Raw genomic sequence first — 21366 nt, forward strand, 5'->3', positions numbered from 1 at the left:
AATACAATTTGAGTTAGTACTAGATGTATAAAAACTCGATTTATTACGTTTAACAAAGTGATTAGTTTATTAGATACATTCCTTACCCGTACAAGTATTATGATTTTAGTTCTAGTGGAACATATTTTTTATCACAAAACAATTCCTTTATTAAATGTTTATACTGCACGAATATTGTCACTGTAGTTGTACTGCTTTACCAACAAACTAAAATCAGACTGTCAATCGTGAACAATCAATTTTACCATAGTGGACATCACTTTGAAGGTGTAACCTCAATTTAATGACCATTTTCTTTTTATTTGATAAGTATAAATTATCAAAATGAATGGGTCACTGTGTACTTATTTAGGTTTAGAAATAGGTCAATGCAGAAATTTGTTAGAGAAATAAAGTGATTGTAATACATTTTGATAGGTTTGTTAGTTGGAAAAGCAGTATAAAAAAATATGTCAATCATTTCAAAGTTGTGTCTTCAAATAATTCTAGAAAACTTATGACATGAGTCAAATTATTTTCTTTAGTAGCAAATATTGTGGATTGAGAACAAAATGGATGTTTAAGAACGCCTATACATGTATTTATATTTTATTGAATGCTGAAATTAAAGTTGCACCGATACCTAGAGAATAAAGAATTACAGCTGATTGCTTTGAGTGTGTACAGTAGGTAAAGATAATATTCTTGGTTAGCTTGCTTGCTAGCTGAACCGTAAAGTCATTATTAGGTAAGGTATACTACCCTACTTTCGATGCAGGTTAGTCCTACAGACAGATAGATTGTCTGACAATACTCTTAAAGGAGGGAAGTTTACCTGACCTAGTTTACTAATAATGACTTCAGGATTCAGCTAGCAAGTAAGCTAACCAAAGATATTACCTTTACCTACACACTCAATGCAATCGGCTGTAATAAATATAAATTGTCAGTAGCTGTTGCTAAAACAAGACACACATTGGAATGAATGAACTTAACACTTACACTATATAATCAGCTTAATTTACATGTTATAGGGTTAGAGGCATGACTAGGTAAGAACCCCAGTGAGGAGGTAGATTGAGGAATTCCCCTTAGTTATAAATAGTATCCTCCCCATATGTCTGCTCAAGCTTCATGTGGCAAGAAATTTTATGTCCAAGTTTGATAATATTTGTATCAGTTTGCAAGAAATCTGCTCAAATCCTGCCAAAAGAACAAACTTGCTAATAAAGAAGGTGATGAAAATTTGGTCTAGACATTGATCTTAGTCAAATGAATTAAACCCTATGATAAATAGAATTTTAAATGCTTCAGCTAAAACAGAACTACCTTAGAATTAGAACCCAAAGTGTGTAGAATTAAGAACAATTATAGTTTTATTAAAAACTCTACAAGTCAGCATTGAGATTCTAGATGCTGTTATTCTTTATGCACAAACTTTAGAAGTTTTTGGTTTGCAGATGATGAATGCTGAAATTGTCATCCAATGAAGGAAAAACGACGATTGATTTTTATCATTTGGCCATCTAAGAATTCATACATGTGATGTCATGAAATGAGTTTCTACATGCATAAACCTTTTGGTTGCCATGATGCCTGCCTACTGATAAAATCAGACTTTAAAAAACATTCAACATTGTAATTATCTTACAGTACCATTAAAGCTAAAGATTACAAGTTGAAACTGTTGGGCTATCATTAATCACAAAAGCTGCATCTTCTGTTATAATCAGTTAGTAATAATGTATAAGGTCTTTGATAAAATATGTGGTTGTGAAACTTCAAGTTTTGTTTAGCATATAAAAAGAGATCCCCTGTATTTGAAAGTTACCCTCAATCTGTCTCAAGCTACAAGTATGGGAAGGTGGTAGATTTTATTTCAATATGGTTTGCTTATATACATTTTACTTCTATTACAAATTGAACACTGTTGGCAACAGTTTATATCAGTGGTTGATTAACAAACATTTAGTATATAGATTTTAACACAGGGTGTTTTGATTGTAAACATGACTAACTAGCATGATTTGAGCATTTATGATTTCTAAATAAATAAATATCAAAATTTAAGAAAATCATATTTTTCTATTTTTTAGTGACATAAATTAATAGGCCTGATAGTGATGGGCTCGTATTTTCCTCGCATTCAGCATTTTCTTACCATTTGAATGTTCTATATTTTTATTTTTTTTATCCCATAATTGAAAGTTATATCTGATATTAAAATATGTAAGGATGAAAATTTAAAACTTTCCAACAGTTCTGAAATAAAAAAAAAAACACAGAGAATTTCAAGTTACCGATAATTTTTTGGTTGTCTCTACATGACTTATAAAACATTTTTTCATTGACAATCATTGTTTAGAAAATATATTTTATTTATAAATATTGAACTACAATAATTTTTCGACTACTACCTTTGAAGTAATTATGATTTAATTGACAATCGTCTTTTTTAAAGTTTTCCTAGCAGTTAATAATTTCTATACTGATTTCGATGTTAGTAAGATAGTAAAAGAATTGGAGTATATTCTTGTTTTGCAATGTACATGTTTTCATGCACTAATTCATGTTTGATTTATGACAGACCAAAAGATTTAAAGTTTGCACGCAACCTGTTAATTCCAAAGAAAGGCACTGTGTATGATCATGTTTACATCAAGCGCCAATATGGATCCTGGAACCTGTGGAGCAGTCTTATCACTCCATTCAGTATTGATGAAAAAGCAAAGGTAATATTGAAGACACATGTCACTTTCTCTTACAATGTCAAAAATTCACTGGAAAATTTGTATTTGATGTTTTGCAGAGCTTTAGTTGTTGCAATTCAATGCTTATTGGGCCATATGAACTTCATTTATTCATTTTGACTTTCCAATGTACCCAAATTAATAAGCCTTACTTTTAAGCTAATTTTATTTCTTTTTATTCTTGAAAAAAGGACCAGATACATATTACTTACAACGACAGTGTATATCATGAAACTTTTCTTCTCTGTATCTTTTCCTTCATATGCCCAAAATTTCATCTCATCAGTGACTTTCATTTTACATCTTTTAAAATCTTTGGGTATGCCTAAACACAGGAACTTGTATTGTACACATTATTAACTTTTTGAATATTCAGTTAATCTAATTTATCTCTGACACATGGGTGATTTCCTTAAGTTATAAATTAGCATTTGCTTTTAAATGTTTTTTTTATTTTGACTAGATGTGAATTCATTTGCTTAAGTGTTCATGTGCATATATGTTCGCTCATTTGCTTATTTTTAATGTCTATTTTCCAGGCAATTCAGGTAAATTTAGATCATATTTGCATGTATATTATATAGAATATTCATTCTGGAAAGGAACAATATAAAATATAAAAAAAGACATGGAATATTGGTTGTGGAGAAGAACTATATAAGAAATATTAACTAAATATGAAATATTAAAACATAGAAAATTATTCTGATGAGGGACTGAAAAATTTTAGAATGTAGAAAAATTAGTTGGGAGAAGGTCAAAATATAAAGCATTAAATCAAGAATATTCTTTGGTAAAAGGGACAAAATATAAAATATAACATATATTCCTTCTGGATATAAACTTTTTTTTAAGCTATCAGGTTTTTACCCCCATGGGGCATCTGTTTTGATTGGTTAAATCTGAGGTATTCCAGGAAGATGTAAGGACTTAGCATAAGAATTTAGGACTCATCTATATTATTTTTAAAGATAAAATTAGTCCATATTTATACTATTTGTTTACATTATATTTAGAAATTGTTTTAATAACATTATAAGTTTATAAGTTTAGTTTTCCTCCTGAAATAAGACACACAAAAAAATATGGATTCGTCATCGTTTGGAATGTATTTTTTAAGAATTATTTTTCAATATAAAAAAATCTTTTATAAAGTTTAAAAATATGAAAACTGAAAGCTGAATGAGTAATAATTTGGGTCCAATTTAAAAAAAAAATACTGGGAATTTGTCTTTTGTTGAATATATATTACAATTTATGTAATTACAGTATTTATAATATATAGAAATATTCCTACATTTAATCATTTTAGATTAGTTATATACACACTGCATGCCTGTGCACCTGTGCGTTGTATCTTTTTATCTCATTATTTTAACAATATAGGGTCAAAGTATTTTATGTCACTTATTATTTCTTTGTTTATGGCATTTATGCATCTTGTGAAGTAAATGCAAAATTTAATGCAATTATTTTGATAGATTTCTATCAAGAGTCCCTTATTAACTGGTATTTTCATGTATTTCATAAACAAAGTACCAGTTTTGTTGGTTTGTCAAAAATATATGTATGCATCAAATTTAAGGGGATTCAAACTTCATATTTAATATTTAAATATTCCCTTTTATCTTGAAGTCAAACAATTTTCAGATTTAATTGTACAAAAAAAAAGTTTATCATTTAATGATATATAGTTTTTTTTTAAAACTTTTTATGGGCAAGGGGGTTATACATAAAACTAGATATAACAGAAAGGCAATTTTTTTGAAGGTATACTGCACTTTTTAATATTATGCATGGGTTTTTAGAGGACTAGTGAACTGCAGTAGAGTTAATATAAAACTATACATCATTGCATTGTTCTGTATGGTAAAAAAGAATAAAATATCATCTATAGTTGCATGTTCTGTTAAATTTCATAATCTACATTCATAAGTAGTTGCTTATAATGTTAGTTATTTAAAACAAATGCTGTAAACTACATGAAAATAGTATTTTTCTTCTGCTTTGATAATTCTTAATGAACTCTTAGAACTGATATTTGATATCCCTTACAGTGTAAGCTAAATGGATAAAATTATAAGCCAACTTTAAATGATATGGTAAATGAATGACCCTATTGAACCCAATAATTAAATATTTAAGCTTTGTTGATCTGAGATTGATTAGTTTCAAGTTGCGTTGTATATTTACATACATCATTTTTGTCATGTTTATATAGAAATGACTTATAATTTTTGCCTGAATTTCAATTAGATGAAACCCAGGGATGCATTTGGAGGACAAGAAATGGTAACGTTATGCATTTCTATGCATATTTAAAAATTAATAACCGCATGTATTTATATTGTGCATGAGTTTATGCTGCTGTTTTACATGTGGCCTATTTTTAGACTAGTCGTGTTTGTAACAAAATATCTTTGCATGTTGTTTGAATTGGTAGGACTAAAATCGTCTAATTACTTTTATCTTTGACAACTTTGTGTGTGATATAAGTAGGATTTTTATATTAGTATTTTATTTAATTAGCAAATTCGTCTGAAATAATAATTTCACTTTTCAGTAGCACTTTGCATAGTGTTGAAACTGTTAAGTCTAAAGAATATCGCATCTTATTCAATACTGGACTTTTTATCTTCTTTCACTTTAGACGTGACAAAACCAGAAGAATTTTATTACCATCTATTATTCACTATGTTTAAATCATAAGATTTTATTATGTTACGTATTGTTTTTCAAGAAATAACTATATAAATAAATGGTTAAAATCATTTTTTGATGAGAGTACATTTTTATATCAATAGTGGCTTATATTGATTGGGTTGAAACTTATCCCTTTTAGGATATTTGCTTGTCATGTTTTGGAATTTTTGTCAGATTTTCAGAATCCTCTGATTTTATCCATTTGAATGACATAAAAAAAAATTGCCCATTGACCCCCATTTTTCTTTTTATAAATCTTTTACATGTTTAATGATAAGCCATCTGTAATAGTCTTTTTTTAAATTTTAATTATTTTTTAATAGTTTTTGAGAACTTAAACTTGTCAATGATAAAGCTATGAAAAGTCCAGAGAGAACATTTTCCCGCCAAAAATTCATAGCTAATATATTGAAAACAAGCACTTTGACCTATATAATTTTTTATCACTTTTAATTCCTTTATTAATCCCCTATCAATATAAACTAGTGTTTTGAAAAGCTTATTATTTTGAAACTGAGAAGCGAGCTCCCTTAAGTACAGAATGTGATTTTTTTCTAGCATTCTTTGAGATTTAGATTCTGTATTTTTAGAAATCGTTAAACTTAGAAAAGAGTACCACTCTACCGGTAGGTTATGTATGTGTGAATAGGTTTAAATTGGTTGGTAAAGATGGGAGAGGTGGTGTTTATAACTCGCACAATAACTGCAAATGATGGCAAAGTTTTACATGGGGAAAGTTAGATCAGTATGGGAGAAAGCATGCACATTGAACTTATTTGAAGTCTCAGTTTTGCCATACCTGTCAACTGACCCGTATTCTGTGGGTCTGACCCGAGATTTTCACAGTTCTGAGGGATCACCCGCCGGGTCATTAAATAACCCGGGAATTCCGAAAATGACCCGTTTTCACCCGAATTTCTTAGCCTTGAGATTGATTTCACAAGTAATATTCCTTTGAAATACCGGCAAATTCATAATTCTTCCATGAACAGGAAGTTCATCTAGCTGTGTAAACTGTCAAATTAAGTTACCCATTAAGTGCATGGCTTCACTTGACAGCTTTGGTGTCAAACACACTGTTAATTAACACCAATTACCTTAGCTTTAGGTCATAAATAAATTGCATTGTTGTTTTACAAACATATTTCAACTAGAGTTATTCCCCTTTTTTGTCACCATTCAAAATTATTCGTTCTATTTACGTTTTGGGGGTGAAAAAGATTAAATCTTAAAAAAAAATAAAATTCAAATACATATTGAAATATAATTTTTCATTATTTTTATAATTTTATACAATTTAAAAAAAATAGTTGAAAATTAGTTTGTTCATCTATACCTCTTTTAACTGTATTACTATATTTTACTACAGTCTAATTTCATTATAAAAACTGAAGATGTGATTTAAGGCTGAATAGCCGGTCTCAAACATTTAATATTTATGATAGATACTTTTGAAATATCAAACTTAGTAATTGATGTTTGAGGTTGAAATTCATCATCACTATAAGAAAAGAACACAAGACTGTGTTACACAATTTATGCAATGAAATAATAATTAATAAGATTTAAAATACTTAACCAAGTGAACATGCATTAATGTTTTTGTAACTTTGATTTAAATTATAAGAAAAATGTACCATAAATACTGAAATTCAGCTCAAAAAAAGTTTGTACGTGTTATGACCTGAGATTTGATTCTTCAATGCAGGTCATGACCTTCATTTTCATCGTCACAGGTTGACAGGTATGGTTTTGCAAGGTTGTTCATATTGAAGATGAATGCATTGTAAAAGCCATAATAGCATGTCTTTTATGATATAGAAAATATGAATGAAATAAATTACATATACTTAGATGCACAAACTCACAGTTAAAATTTGGTATAGGAACAGTTAAACTTGGTATTGAAATGAGTAGATCACAAAACGTACATGTATCTGCTGTTTATTTTGCATCATGCTACTTTTGATAATGCTATATTCTCCAATGTTCCAATGGGAACATTTAAAATAGGACATATTTTTTTGTGAATTATCTTCAGCCTGTAAAAAGGATTGAAGATGGAGGTCCAAAGGGACATGTAGCTTGTTTTCATTAAGTTTCAGATATTGCAATTGTTAATCCATATTTGCATGATATAATTAGCATATTGCATGTGCATGACTAAAAATTGCTTGAACATTCTATGAATAGAATGCTTCCCTTAACAATATTTAAATGAAGGGAATCTTCTGATTGCATGGTTTTAGAATACTCTTTGATAGAATGCATGATCAATGGTGAAATAGCTCTCTGTCAAATACACCATATATATATACAATATATTATATTCTGCTACACATATATTACCTCCTAATCACTAACACGTCCATATCCTTACTTAATCTTTAATTTCTTATTGAATAAAAAGAAAACTATTTTACTGTTAAACGTCATAATAGACGAATTCACATTCATTGGTTGAATTTTGGGCAATTGTCTGGTATGTTTTGCATCATTGAGTTTAACTTGCTAAGGCTGTTTTTATAACTAGACATTACTTAAGAAAAATTGAAAAAATTACCACAAAAAATATCAATAATAATACATCTTTCTATTTTTTTTCATGAAATATTTATGTAGATTTTATTTTCTGTGAATTTAGATGAATATTTTTTCTCTATCAGTTTCATTTTCTTAAACAACAAGTTTAATGATAGAAAATAGAAAGCTTGCTGTTAACAACTGCCTAATATTTAACTTTGTTGATAATTAGCTTAGATCTTAAGTTTTACTACAGTTGACAATATATTTAGGAATAGGTTTCTACTTTATATAGTGATTTACAGTTGTGTTAATTTTCCATTAAATAATAATGGTTTTATAAGAGGTATTAAACAGTATTAACATAACAGTGTTATCATAGAGTCAGCATGTTTTATAAAAATATACCTAAGCCAGACTGTTTATGTATTTTTAAACTTTCATTTTGTATATAGATGAGGACTTTAATTGAAAAAGTTGACTTTTGACTTGCTTCATATTTTCCCTTTTTTATTTACAAAAAGATGAATGGTATGTTTATGTTTCCTGATTATGGCCCTTATAATTTGTAGCATGCTGTGGCTTTTTTTATAAGCTGCCTAGATTATAATTTTTACTCAAGATTTTATCCAAAAAGAAAATACCTTCATGCTCTATAATATCCTGTCTTTATAATGACCTATGCTGTTGTGAGATAAACATCACATACTAAATGTTAATATATGTACTACAATTTATTTTACAACACCTATATATTTTGAATCAGTTTTATACTAGTGATTACCAAATCTTTAAATTACTTAACATGTTGTAGTCAGTGGATAATACACATGAATACTTTTAAAAATGTCCATTTAAGGATCACAATAAATTTTATGATCTAAAATTAGATGTTTGCTAATTATATAAAACACATACCAAAAGTTTAATGTGTGCTTGTAAATTTTATATATTACAATTACACTTTTAGAGCAAAAAAAAACAACAATTCATGTTTCAAATTTCACTTCAATAATTTTGGTTCAAACAATAACAAAAAATGAGATAAATTTCTATAAAATAGAATTGACCATTTGAAAGAAGATTTGGATCAAAGACCAGAATGGTTTTAAATATGAAAAAATAAGAATTTGTAAATACAAAGAGGCAGTGCTAGTTTCCCTTATTTAATCAAATAATTGGATCAAATAGGAAATTTTACTTTATGTTAGGAATTTCTTACCCATACATTTTTCTGATAAGTACCCAACCTCATCCAAAAACTGTCAATATTTAATTTTAGTCTCTCATGTGATCTGCTCAGTAATAACCTATAAAATTGTTTGAGTCTCACAGTACATTAATCAAAGATTGAAAACATTTTGAAAATAGCCTTGAGTGGAAATACATTCAGTGGAAACTGGCACTACTTCTTTGTATTGATGATCCTTAAATAGATTGTTTAGATTGGTGAAAGTAGGAATCAAAAATGTTGTACTGTAATTGTACTGTAATTGTCACTTTGTTTGGAGTACCATTTTATTTCTAATACGATTAAAAAATCCATATAAGTTCATAGTTCTAGAACAAATCCATATAACCATTTACCAATTTCTTATGGAAGAAAGGAGTAGGTTCAGTAAGACCCCTTTTTGGCCTCAAAATATATCAGCTTTAGAAAATTGTGAAAATGTAATCGTTTAGATATTTATTGCAAAGTAGAATGCTTCTGCTACATAAATATGGGCTGTTTTTGACAAAACAATGCACATATATCGGTTACTAGCATCATTAAGTCATGCTACATTACTGAAATCTTCACAATTGTAGCATTTTAGTTAAATTTTAGACGGTTTCCGTCTGAAATGAAAGTGGCCGCATTCGTGTTCATTCATAATATTAAAATGTAAGTTGTATTAGATGATAAAACATAATATATATAAAGGTTGAGGATGAACATGGATGCGGCCACTTTCATTTTTGCCAAAAATCATCTGAAAAGTGACGATTTTTGGCATATTTGATAGATTTTTCATATTTAAGCTTGAATCGGGGCGTTTTAAATGACTTATTAAGTTAAAATCTTCCCCATTTACTAATTGAATCAATTGAAATAGACACTTAAGTGTTAAGAAAGTGTCTAAAATCTTTCGTTAGATGAACTTGAAAATTGAGGCCGAAATCGGCCCTTACCGGACCTACTCCTTTTTACCAATTTCTGATGGAAGAAATTTTTACCAATTTCTTATGGAAGAAATTTAAGTCTTGGAAATATTGAACTTGAAGACCATTTAATCAGTTCTCAAGTACATTTTGGGCTATCATATATTTTGGTTTGCTGTCAAAAATAGATATGTCTACTTTTAAAATGAAGTGATTTTTTTGCCATTTATAGAAAAACATTAAAATTATATCCTTGAAAGCATAAATATTATCTTACAAAACCTCAATTGAAATAACTGCAAATTTTCTGTGAAAAATTATTGAGCAAGATTTTAGATTATGGGATGGTTATATGGTTTCATTTTAGAATTATATAGTTCCAGATATAATAAAATGGTACTCACTTCCAAGCCTATATTTATACTAACATGTTTTTTTTTTTTTTATTATTTTCATTAACACTTCACGTCGTGTGTTTTACAGAAAGACAATGAGCTACGGATCATGGTAAGACATGCAGCACTTAAATTCTTGGGAGAAAACTTGGGAATTCTAATGCATGCAAACTTCTACTGAGCTGTTCATTCTGGGGATCAATCAAGGAAAATTAAATTCATGCAAACTACTCTTTGAACTTTTTTTCTCAGGGAGTCAAACAAGTGAATTCTAATGCATGCCATTTCTACAGAACTATTCATTTTTGGGGATCAAGTATGGAAATTAAATTCATGCAAACTTCTCTTGAACTTTTTTTTCTCTGGGAATAAAACATGGGTATTCTCATGCATGCAAACTTCTACTGAACTTTCTGTTCTCAGGGAATAAAACATGGGTATTCTCATGCATGCAAACTTCTACTGAACTTTCTGTTCTCAGGGAATAAAACATGGGTATTCTCATGCATGCAAACTTCAACTGCAATCCATTAGTAGATATTGTATAGAGAATTCTAATATGTTTTTGAAATTTTGATGTCAGAATCTGTTATTTAAAACAATGTGACAAATGACCCCATGACTGTAATTTATACAGATGACAAGTCTGGCATAACCAGAATGTGACCAGAGTTGGTAAAGTGCAATCCAACCTTAATAAAAACTTACTGCCTTTGAAATAGAGGTATTTAAGTATCTTTTCCATTGTTTTTGTCTAAAATAATTAACTGTTTGTCGATTGATAGCATGAAAATTTGAAATCAAAGTAATATTTATTTATAAGCATGATGCTCTGCACCTGAGAGCTCACCAATTACTGCATGTATAAAATCTACAATTATGTTTTTATGATTCCCTATCAAAATGGTTTTAGACACCAGTGTTGAATATAATTTTCACATGGGACACAATTACAAATATGCCACTACAAATTATATAGTGTAAGCATAGTACAGTATGAACTAGTATTGGTGTATTGTTCATTTTACACATTACTTGTGAAGCCTCACACTTTTATTTTTTTCATGCAACTGATCAACTTCATTCATTTGATCCCACTTGTTGGTTTTTTTTTTAAAGTTTAATTTAAAGTATGCAGAAAATAAGTAAATTAAAAAAAGTTTTGTAAATGTTTGCATTTTCAATATTGCCAGATAAATGAGCTGATTATAAATACAGTGGAGACAGAGAGACAAAAGTACTTCCTGGAGAAACTTATTATGCAGGAGAAACCGTTATTGTTTGTTGGACCTACAGGGACAGGAAAGTCTGCTATCAGTAATAACTACCTGATACAGCTACCTAAAGAAAAGTATATTATCACCAATGTCAACTTCTCAGCTCAAACATCAGCCAATCAAACACAAGATATCATATTCTCCAAACTTGACAGGTAATTATAAGTTTATATCATCTTCTCAGCATAAAACACGCCAATCATAGGCAAGATGACATAATCTTCAAATTTGATAGGTAAATACAATTTTATACATGCTTTGAAACTTTTATCTCAGCTAAACATATGCAAGATATATATTCTCCAAACTGGATATTTACAAGAAAAATTACTTTGAGCCAAATCTCAGCTCAGAGGCCAGCCAAACAAAAACAAGATATGATGTTGTCAGAACTAGGCAATATTATGCTCTGAATTTATAACATAAAATAATCATACCTAAGATTTGAGATTAACTCCCAGCAGGTAACTGATATGACGGTTGGTGGATTGAGGGGGATGGGTATATGATCTTGGTCACTAAAAGTTCTTTGATAGTTAAAAAAACTTAACTTTTGAAGAGTTTCCTTAGTTTTATTTTTTTATGGTAAATTATTGGCTATAAAAAATATAATAAAATAAATTGGAAAATTGTAATACTTTGACAGGAGAAAGAAAGGTGTACATGGTCCTGCTCCTGGTAAAAAGTTGATGGTATTTGTGGATGACTTAAACATGCCAGCCAAAGAGAAATATGGTGCACAACCCCCAATAGAGATATTACGTCAGTGGATTGATCATGGATATTGGTTTGACAGGTAATGTTTATTTTAAAAGATGACCACAGATGAATTTAACTCTTCTTGCAAACTAAGTTGGAATGGGTAACATAATTCCCAGTCTTTGAGAGATCTTTCTTTAACATTAACATTAAAAATGTTTCAAAATTAGACATAAACATATTTATCAATTACTGTCAATACTGATGAACAATTATGCTGTATTTTGATGAATGTAATGTAAATTAAACTAAATTTAGAAATGTTTGTGTTCATTTATCAATGTACTTGTTGAACATTGGACAAAAATGTAAGATTATAAATAATGCCTTCAACTTGTTAAATACACGTTTTTATTTTTGCAAAGCCTATCTCTGTTGCAATTTTCGTAACAATAATAACTTTGCAAACATTTCTGAGATTACTTTATTACATAGGATTGCTTCTTCAAAATCAATCTTCTTTCCCATTTTACAATTGTTAATTAAGAAATAATTCATGGGGGCTTGAATATGTCGTGATTTTACCACGGGTTGGCCCTTTATGACAAATATTTTACCCCTGAGCGATAGCGAGGGGTAAAATATCGGCATAAAGGGACTACCCGTGGTAAAATCTAGATATATTCAAGCCCCCATGAATTATTTCGATTCTGATAGGACACATACGGCAATTCTTTTGGATCGAAGCGCTCTAGGTGTAGGCAAATATTTGCCGTTTCCATAAATAAACGCACTAATAAACTAGCGTAAAAGAACGGAGCAAACTGCATTAGTGACATGCTTAAACTATTTAAAATAATGTATTTAGACAGTTTTGGATGAATTTGAATGATAATTTATTTATATGTCTTATATGATGTACAATAAAGGGCTTTTGCCACATTTTAGCATCATTTGCGTATGTTTCCTTGTGATGATTTTCGGATTCACAAGCGTGTATTTTCCCGTAAAATGCTTACATTCTAACGTCATTGTTCTATGACGTCGGGTATCTCATTCATAAAAAAGCATATGACGTGGGAGTACAATCGGAACAGCACTGGCAATATATTCATATTTTACCATGGGTGTGTACTCAAAGCGTTTGAAGGACGTCATGTTAGAATTTGAATTAGAAAATGTATCTTTATATTTATCTTAATCATCATGTTATGTCTCTTTTAAAGGAAGGACACCAGTATCCTAGAACTTGTCGACATTAACATATTATCTGCCATGGGGCCACCAGGAGGGGGAAGGAATGATGTCACACCTAGATTCATCAGACATTTTAATGTGATTGCTATTGAATCTTTTGATGAAGATACAATGAAGAGCATATTTAATCCTATCATAGAATGGCATTTCAAGTCATTTGAAACAAGTCTTCGGAGGTTCTCAAGGGTAAGATTTTTTTGTTTTGTTTTATAGACTTTAAATTTGCTGAATGCTTAATGTTAGAAATTTGTGTGAGAGGAAACAAATCATACTGATTTTCATTTAAGGTAGCACAATACAAAGATTTTTTTACTTCCAATCACTAACCTTTGAGATGCTGTAACTTTCTTATGAATGCATAGAAAATAATAAAAGAGGTATATATAGATAGATAAAAGATTAATCTTTTAAATGAATGCAATATTTTTATTATGCAATCATTATGTAATCAATTATTATTTAATTAGTGACAAAATCTGAGTAAGTTCACTTGAATGAATTTAGCTCTATCATCTCTTTAACTATACAGAAAATTTTAACGAAATCTTAATCAACACATCATGGGCTTCAAAAGGGTGTCTGAGATTGTCTCTATGGTATTCTATTCTCTCATAAATCTCTAATTTGTGTAAACATCCTGACCACATAAAAGAAGATAATGTTTAATTAGGTGTAAAATTTGTTCTATACACTCTATCTGAAATCTGAGACACCCTTTTGTAGATAATGGCCATAGGAACAACATATAATAAATTCAACCCTCTAGGGATACCTATGCAGAAGCTAATTTCATTTGAAAGTGGAAATTTGGTGAAAAATATTTTAGACACAGTTAACATTATAATTGGTTACATAATTGTTGCATAATACTAACATTGCATTAATTTGAAAGAGTAATCTGTTAGCTATCCAAAACTACCACTATTATAAATTTTAAAGCATTATTAAGAAAGTTACAGCATTTTAAAACTTGGGAGTTGGAGTTATAAAATCTTTGTATTGTGCTACCTTAAATGGTAATATGTATGTTGTGAGACAAATTCAATGGATTTGTTTTACCTGAAAACCAAAGATTGAAATATCTGGTTGAATTGGAAGCATGTGAAGAAAATTACATTTTTATTTTCTGTTAAATGCTCATTAAGCATAAAACGTTTAAACATATTCAAGAGAGGTGAGGGTGGTTATTAATGACCTTGACCACTTGTGAGGGTCTTACACGTTATGTATTCAAGAGTAAAAATGTTTATAAAAATGATTTGTTTAAAAGTTGTCAATCTGTATATTGAATAAAATATTTAATGTTTATTAAGAGAAAAAATTAACATTAAAAAATGTCAAAGACTTGTATGATTCTTAACATTAAAATAAACATAATTTTGATTTACAGATAATCATAACCAATACAATGGAGATATACAACAGTGCCATATCCAAGTTCCTACCGACACCATCAAGGTCACATTATGTATTCAACTTGAGGGACTTTGCCAGAGTTGTACAGGTAAGTCATGACAAAACTATTCTAGTCATATTTTGTAAATAAACTAGGCCAACTATATCTGGTAAGATTTTGGTTTATGGTAGTTTACCATAAAGTTGTAGTCATATTAGACTAAGTACAGATGCTCATTATGATGAGACCTAAAAATATATGCCATATTATTGTTTTGACCCCAAAAAGTTCTAATGTGAACAAAGCATGTGTCCTATAAATACATATTTTTGCTTTTGATTAAAGTACAGCAAAAAAAACCAATCATCAATATTCTTATTTGGACTTTCTTTCTATGTTATATCATATGTCTAATCATATTTTGAATATTTTTTCTGTAGGGTGTATTACTGTTAAAACCTGAGGTAGTCCCAGAAGGCAACGAAGGAGGACACAAGATAATACGACTTTGGGTACATGAGGTCTACAGAGTCTTCTATGACAGACTTATCAATGAAAGTGACAGAGAGATGTTCTTCCAGATGGTCAAGGTCAGTTTGAAATAGAATGATAAAAATTGTTAGTAACAATATTTCACTTTACATATTATAAAATCTCTATCTCCATTATAAGATTCATATTTGATACTACAGAGGGATGCAGTCTTGTAATAGATACCAAAAACTTAATTGCTTCGAATTAAATACTAAACAATGAAATTGACATTCAAAAATGTACTAATTTACACACTTAACTAGCATCATAACACTGACTTTTCTGTTTTGAAACTTTCTTGTAAATGGCAAAGTTGGTAAAAAACAGAATTCAGATATCTTTATACATTTTTTTTAAATTCTGGAAGATAATGGATTTAGCTTTACATTATTTTGTATTTTCTTTTAAGACAAGAATTCATTTTTATACCTACATGTATTCTAAATAATGTCATTTATTTAAGATTATGACTCTGAAGCATCTTCTCATTTCAGTCCTGTGTTGAAACTAACTGTAAGGAGAAATATTCCAACTTATTTAGCCACCTTGTGAAAGAGAAAGGAGACCAGGTTACAGATGATGATTTAAGAAGTCTGATATTTGGGGATTATCTGTCCAAAACAAAAGATGAGAAATTGTATGATGAAATTATGGATTTAAAAGAATTAACTGAGGTAATCTCATAAAATACCCCCCCCCCCCTCTATTATATCGATCTGATTCATTGACCAAATTTTTTACTTCCATTGAGTTCATCTGATTCATTGACTAAATCTGTTTGCCTCTATTAAAATGCATTTGACACCTTAAAAAAAAAGAATAATTTATGAAAAACTCAGTAGTGGAAAGTTGCTGTGAAGTATACATTATATAATTACAAAAAAAGATGATTTGTTCCTGCTGTAAACGCAGTCAGGCAGATTTAAAAAATCTAATCATATGTTGTTGTTTTTTTAGACAATAGAAAGATCTCTAGAGGACTATAATTATGAGATGAGTAAAGCTCCAATGGACTTAGTTATGTTTAGATTTGCTATTGAACATATATCAAGAATCAGCAGAGTTCTCAAACAACCAAATGGTCATTGTTTATTAGTTGGTAGGTTTCTTGCTATCCACTACTTGTAGTATCCATCAATTTTTTTTGCAGTTTCTAAGGGTCATTACAATAATTATGCTGTTGATAATTTGGGATAAATGAATATAACAGTACTGGAAAAACGTATTTACTAGTTGAAATTCTGGTGCTTTTAATTATGTAAACAAGGATTGTGATGCATTACTGTGGAAGGCAATATACCACCATTCATTGGCTGGATTTGATGGAAAAGTTGTACATCCTAATAAATTACATCATATTTAAATTTGAGTTTTTCACTGTGGAAAAGCAGAAAATCAGCAAAATAAGTAATAAAGCTTAAATAATAGGTGACAATTCTTTTTTTAAGTGATGAAATGAATAAAACTATATTTACTATTTCACGAGAAAATTGTAAAGCTTTAAATTTTTTAGGAATATCATTCTTGGGCAACACCATGAAAATGAATTTAGAAACTTAATTTAAACCAGATATTATACTTTACAACCAGGTATTGGTGGTAGTGGAAGACAGAGTGCTGCAAGGCTTGCTGCCTTTATGTCAGATTTTGAACTCTTCCAAATAGAGATCACTAAAAACTACATGGCGCCTGAATGGAGGGATGACTTACGGAGAATGATACGGAAGGCTGGAGATGATGGAGTTTCTACTGTATTCCTGTTTGGAGATCACCAGATAAAGGTAATCTTACATTTCAGTTCCTTTACAACATATTTCATTTATAGTTACAATATGCATTTTATACAATTAACTAAGCTGATTAAATTAGATGTTGAAATCAAAGAAACAAATTTATAAATAAAAATTTAAGATATAAAGATAGATAGATAGATTTAAGAATATGTGGTATGAGTGCCAATGAGAAAACTATTGATCAAAGTCATAATTTTTCATACAAACTGTATCACTGATTTGCAGATAAACCTAGTTGTGAAGATAAACAAACATCTAGGAGGAACTGAGAAAAATGAGTTTATCAATATGTAAGCTTTATTTTCTTGCTTGGTAATTGGAATTTCTATTTTTTACAGGATGAATCTTTTTTAGAAGACGTCAACATGATATTAAACACAGGAGATATTCCTAACCTGTATGAAAATGAAGAAAGATTAGAAATTATTGAAAAGGTAGGAGAAGAGAGTTGGGTTTTTTTCATATTACATTTCAATTATATCAAATAGAAAATAGTTTTACAAATATTAAAGTAAAAGTACATAGAACCTAGCATTTGAAGAGTCAATTTTTTTTTGAAATGTAGTAGGCTAATTACCTTGAAATGATTTCTGTTCATCAATGTTTTTAATATTTAAATTTTGTTTTTTTAGATGCAATTAAAAGCACAACAGTTGAATCTACAAATGGAGATGACACCATTGAACATGTATAACATGTTTATAGAGAGAGTAAGAAGAAATCTTCATGTAGTTCTTGCCTTCAGTCCTATAGGAGATGCCTTCAGGGCTAGGATTAGGATGTTTCCTTCACTCATTAACTGTTGTACAATAGACTGGTTTATGGTAAGTACCATCATGTAGTTCTTGCCTTCAGTCCTATAGGAGATGCCTTCAGGGCTAGGATTAGGATGTTTCCTTCACTCATTAACTGTTGTACAATAGACTGGTTTATGGTAAGTACCATCATGTAGTTCTTGCCTTCAGTCCTATAGGAGATGCCTTCAGGGCTAGGATTAGGATGTTTCCTTCACTCATTAACTGTTGTACAATAGACTGGTTTATGGTAAGTGATAGTATTTTATATCAAATTTTGAGCACGTTAAATTTTAGTGCATTAGAGGATATATTTTTTTTTATGATTGCACCAATTTATTTTACGGATTAAATAAATATTTCATGAAAGATTTTATAAAAATTGTAAATAAATGAAAAAAGTAAAGGTCCTACCTGGGAAAAGGTTTACAATCTTTACACTATGATTGCTGAAAATTTCCAATTTGCAGCCTATTATTCATAATTATCTTTGAGCTAAGTTATTTCTTTCCATTTTGATGCACACTTTTGAGAATTAACTAATCGATTAAATTTTTATTTCATTAGGCATGGCCTCAAGATGCTTTAGAACTGGTAGCTAACAAATTTCTGGAGTATGTTGAGATGTCTCAAGATAAGGTCAGAGACACAGAAGTACGAGATCAAACTATAGAGATGTGTCAACACTTCCATCAAAGTGTTAGAGCTATGTCAGACAGGTAGGTTATAGAGATGTGTCAGTACTTCTGTCAGAATTTTAAAGCCATGTCTGACAGGTAGATTATAGAGATTTGTCAGTACTTCTGTCAAAGTGTTAGAGCCATCATATCTGACAGGTAGGATATATAGATGTGTCAGTACTTCTGTCAGAATGTTAGAGCCATGTCCGACAGGTAGGTTATAGAGATGTGTCAGTACTTCTGTCATAGTGTTAGAGTCATGATTGACAGTTAGGCTATAGAGTTATGACAGTAATTTGTCAGAATGTTAAAGCTATGTCTGACAAGTTGGTTAAAGAGAATGCGTCAGTACTTTTTCATAAAATTAGAGCCATGTCTAACAGGTAGGTTATAGAGATGTGTCAGTACTTCTGTCATAGTGTTAGAGTCATGATTGACAGTTAGGCTATAGAGGTGTGACAGTGATTTGTCAGAATGTTAAAGCTATGTCTGACAAGTTGGTTAAAGAGAATGTGTCAGTACTTTTTCATAATATTAGAGCCATGTCTGACAGGTATGTTATAGAGATGTGTCAGTACTTCTGTCAGAGTGTTAGAGTCATGATTGACAGTTAGGCTATAGAGGTGTGACAGTAATTTGTCAGAATGTTAAAGCTATGTCTGACAAGTTGGTTACAGAGAATGTGTCAGTACTTTTTCATAATATTAGAGCCATGTCTAACAGGTAGGTTATAGAGATGTGTCAGTACTTCTATCAGAATGTTAAAGCCATGTTTGACAGGTAGGTTATAGAGATTTGTATGTACTTCTGTCAGAGTGGAAGAGTAATGTCTGACAGGTAGATTATATAGATGTGTCAGTACTTCTATCAGAATGTTAGAGTGATGTTTGACAGATAGATTAAAGAGATTTGTATGTACTTCTGTCAGAATCTTATAGCCATGTTCATGTCTGTCAGGTTGGTTATAGAGATGTGTCAGTACTTCTATCAGAATGTTAGAACCTTAGAAAAAAATGATTCAAAGAAGTGTCCTCAATTCTAAAAATCTAATATAAAATTCCTGTTTAATTACACTTATAATCAGATTTTTTTTACTTTTAAGGTATTATGACACACTTAGGAGGAGGAATTATGTGACGCCTACATCTTACCTTGAGTTGATTAAAACATTTAAACGATTACTTGATCAAAAGAGAATGGAAATCCTTACCCTGAAAGAGAGATACATAGTTGGTCTTCAAAAGCTGGACTATTCTGAACAACAGGTAAAACACACAGTTGATATACAAACTATGTTTCTTTCATCAGTGAGAATTATTTGTTTTTAACTCTTTTATTTTTCTCATGTATTATTCATCCTAATTATATAAAACTGTATTTTAAATATTATTAAATTTTGGTTTGTTGGCAAGTAACATCTGAAATATTTACAACAAGAGTTCTTTTATAAGCAGTGTCTTATTACATGTTATATGTTTTATTTTTAGGTGAATAGTTTACAAGAGATGTTAATCAAGTTAAAACCAGAGTTAATAGAAAAAGGAAAACAAGTTGCAGAGTTACTAATAGTTATTGGAAAGGAGAGGGAAAGAGTTGAGGCTGTAAAAATTAATGTTGAAGAGGATGAAAAAGTGGCCAACAATGCAGCTATGGAAGCTAAAGCTATAAAGGTAAACAGATTTGGATTCTTCAGCTATCAAATTATTAAAAAGCTAGTGGTAAAGGGAAAATGACTTCAAAAAGTGATTTAATCTTAAATGCTTTCACCCTGTACCATTAGATGAAAGGTTTTATGTTTTTACTTCTGGTGGCTGAGTGATGTAAATAGTTCATTTAGCATGTTAACATAGAGGTTGTGAGTTAGAATACAACGTATGCCAATATATGTCAGACTCTAATCTTAATTGTCTAGGATTGTCAGTTTTCCTGCTGAAAGTTTTCGGTTTTCTCCAGTAACTCTGGCGAACTCCATCAACAAAAGCTTGCCACCATAATGTAGCCAAAGTAAAATATCATTCATTCATTTTATCATTTTATTTACTTTCCAGGATGAGTGTGAAGAACAATTGAACATAGCCATGCCTTTACTGAATGCTGCTGTAAATGCCTTGGATACATTGAAACAGAATGACATTACAATAGTCAAAAACTTTACTAATCCTCCACTGGGTGTGAGACTCGTCATGGAATCTATTTGTATTATGAAGGTAAAATGTGATAGGCTAAGTGAAGGAGCTGCTGGATAATTACCTGTCAACTATACAAAAAGTTTATATCTTGACATAATTGTAAAATTGGGATCTTATAGTAGCTGTAAAATTCAATTTTTGCATGTGAAAAATACAGATCAACATATGTTTATTCAAATGTTTATAAATGCAGCAACACAGTAATGTGAATTAATGTTTTAATTGAAATGTATTGAATCTGTAATCAATTAAGAG

At 29.9% G+C, this 21366-nt stretch overlaps 1 protein-coding gene across 1 annotated transcript in view; it reads left to right on the plus strand.

The window, feature by feature from the left end:
- The window catches only part of LOC139510780 (dynein axonemal heavy chain 3-like), a 130466-nt gene that overhangs the window by 67658 nt on the left and 41442 nt on the right, over positions 1 to 21366 (plus strand). Inside the window, exons 42-59 of the mRNA XM_071297313.1 lie at positions 1014 to 1031; positions 2567 to 2711; positions 4986 to 5021; positions 10581 to 10604; positions 11686 to 11924; positions 12416 to 12565; positions 13695 to 13911; positions 15116 to 15229; positions 15562 to 15711; positions 16150 to 16329; positions 16613 to 16754; positions 17246 to 17436; positions 17787 to 17882; positions 18081 to 18272; positions 18810 to 18961; positions 20025 to 20187; positions 20410 to 20592; positions 20971 to 21129. Coding sequence (XP_071153414.1) covers positions 1014 to 1031; positions 2567 to 2711; positions 4986 to 5021; positions 10581 to 10604; positions 11686 to 11924; positions 12416 to 12565; positions 13695 to 13911; positions 15116 to 15229; positions 15562 to 15711; positions 16150 to 16329; positions 16613 to 16754; positions 17246 to 17436; positions 17787 to 17882; positions 18081 to 18272; positions 18810 to 18961; positions 20025 to 20187; positions 20410 to 20592; positions 20971 to 21129 — 2551 coding nt within the window. The remainder of the gene's footprint in view (positions 1 to 1013; positions 1032 to 2566; positions 2712 to 4985; positions 5022 to 10580; positions 10605 to 11685; positions 11925 to 12415; positions 12566 to 13694; positions 13912 to 15115; positions 15230 to 15561; positions 15712 to 16149; positions 16330 to 16612; positions 16755 to 17245; positions 17437 to 17786; positions 17883 to 18080; positions 18273 to 18809; positions 18962 to 20024; positions 20188 to 20409; positions 20593 to 20970; positions 21130 to 21366) is intronic.

The sequence above is a fragment of the Mytilus edulis genome, chromosome 1 (genome assembly GCF_963676685.1).
Source record: "Mytilus edulis chromosome 1, xbMytEdul2.2, whole genome shotgun sequence".
NCBI classification, from domain to species: Eukaryota; Metazoa; Mollusca; class Bivalvia; order Mytilida; family Mytilidae; genus Mytilus; species Mytilus edulis.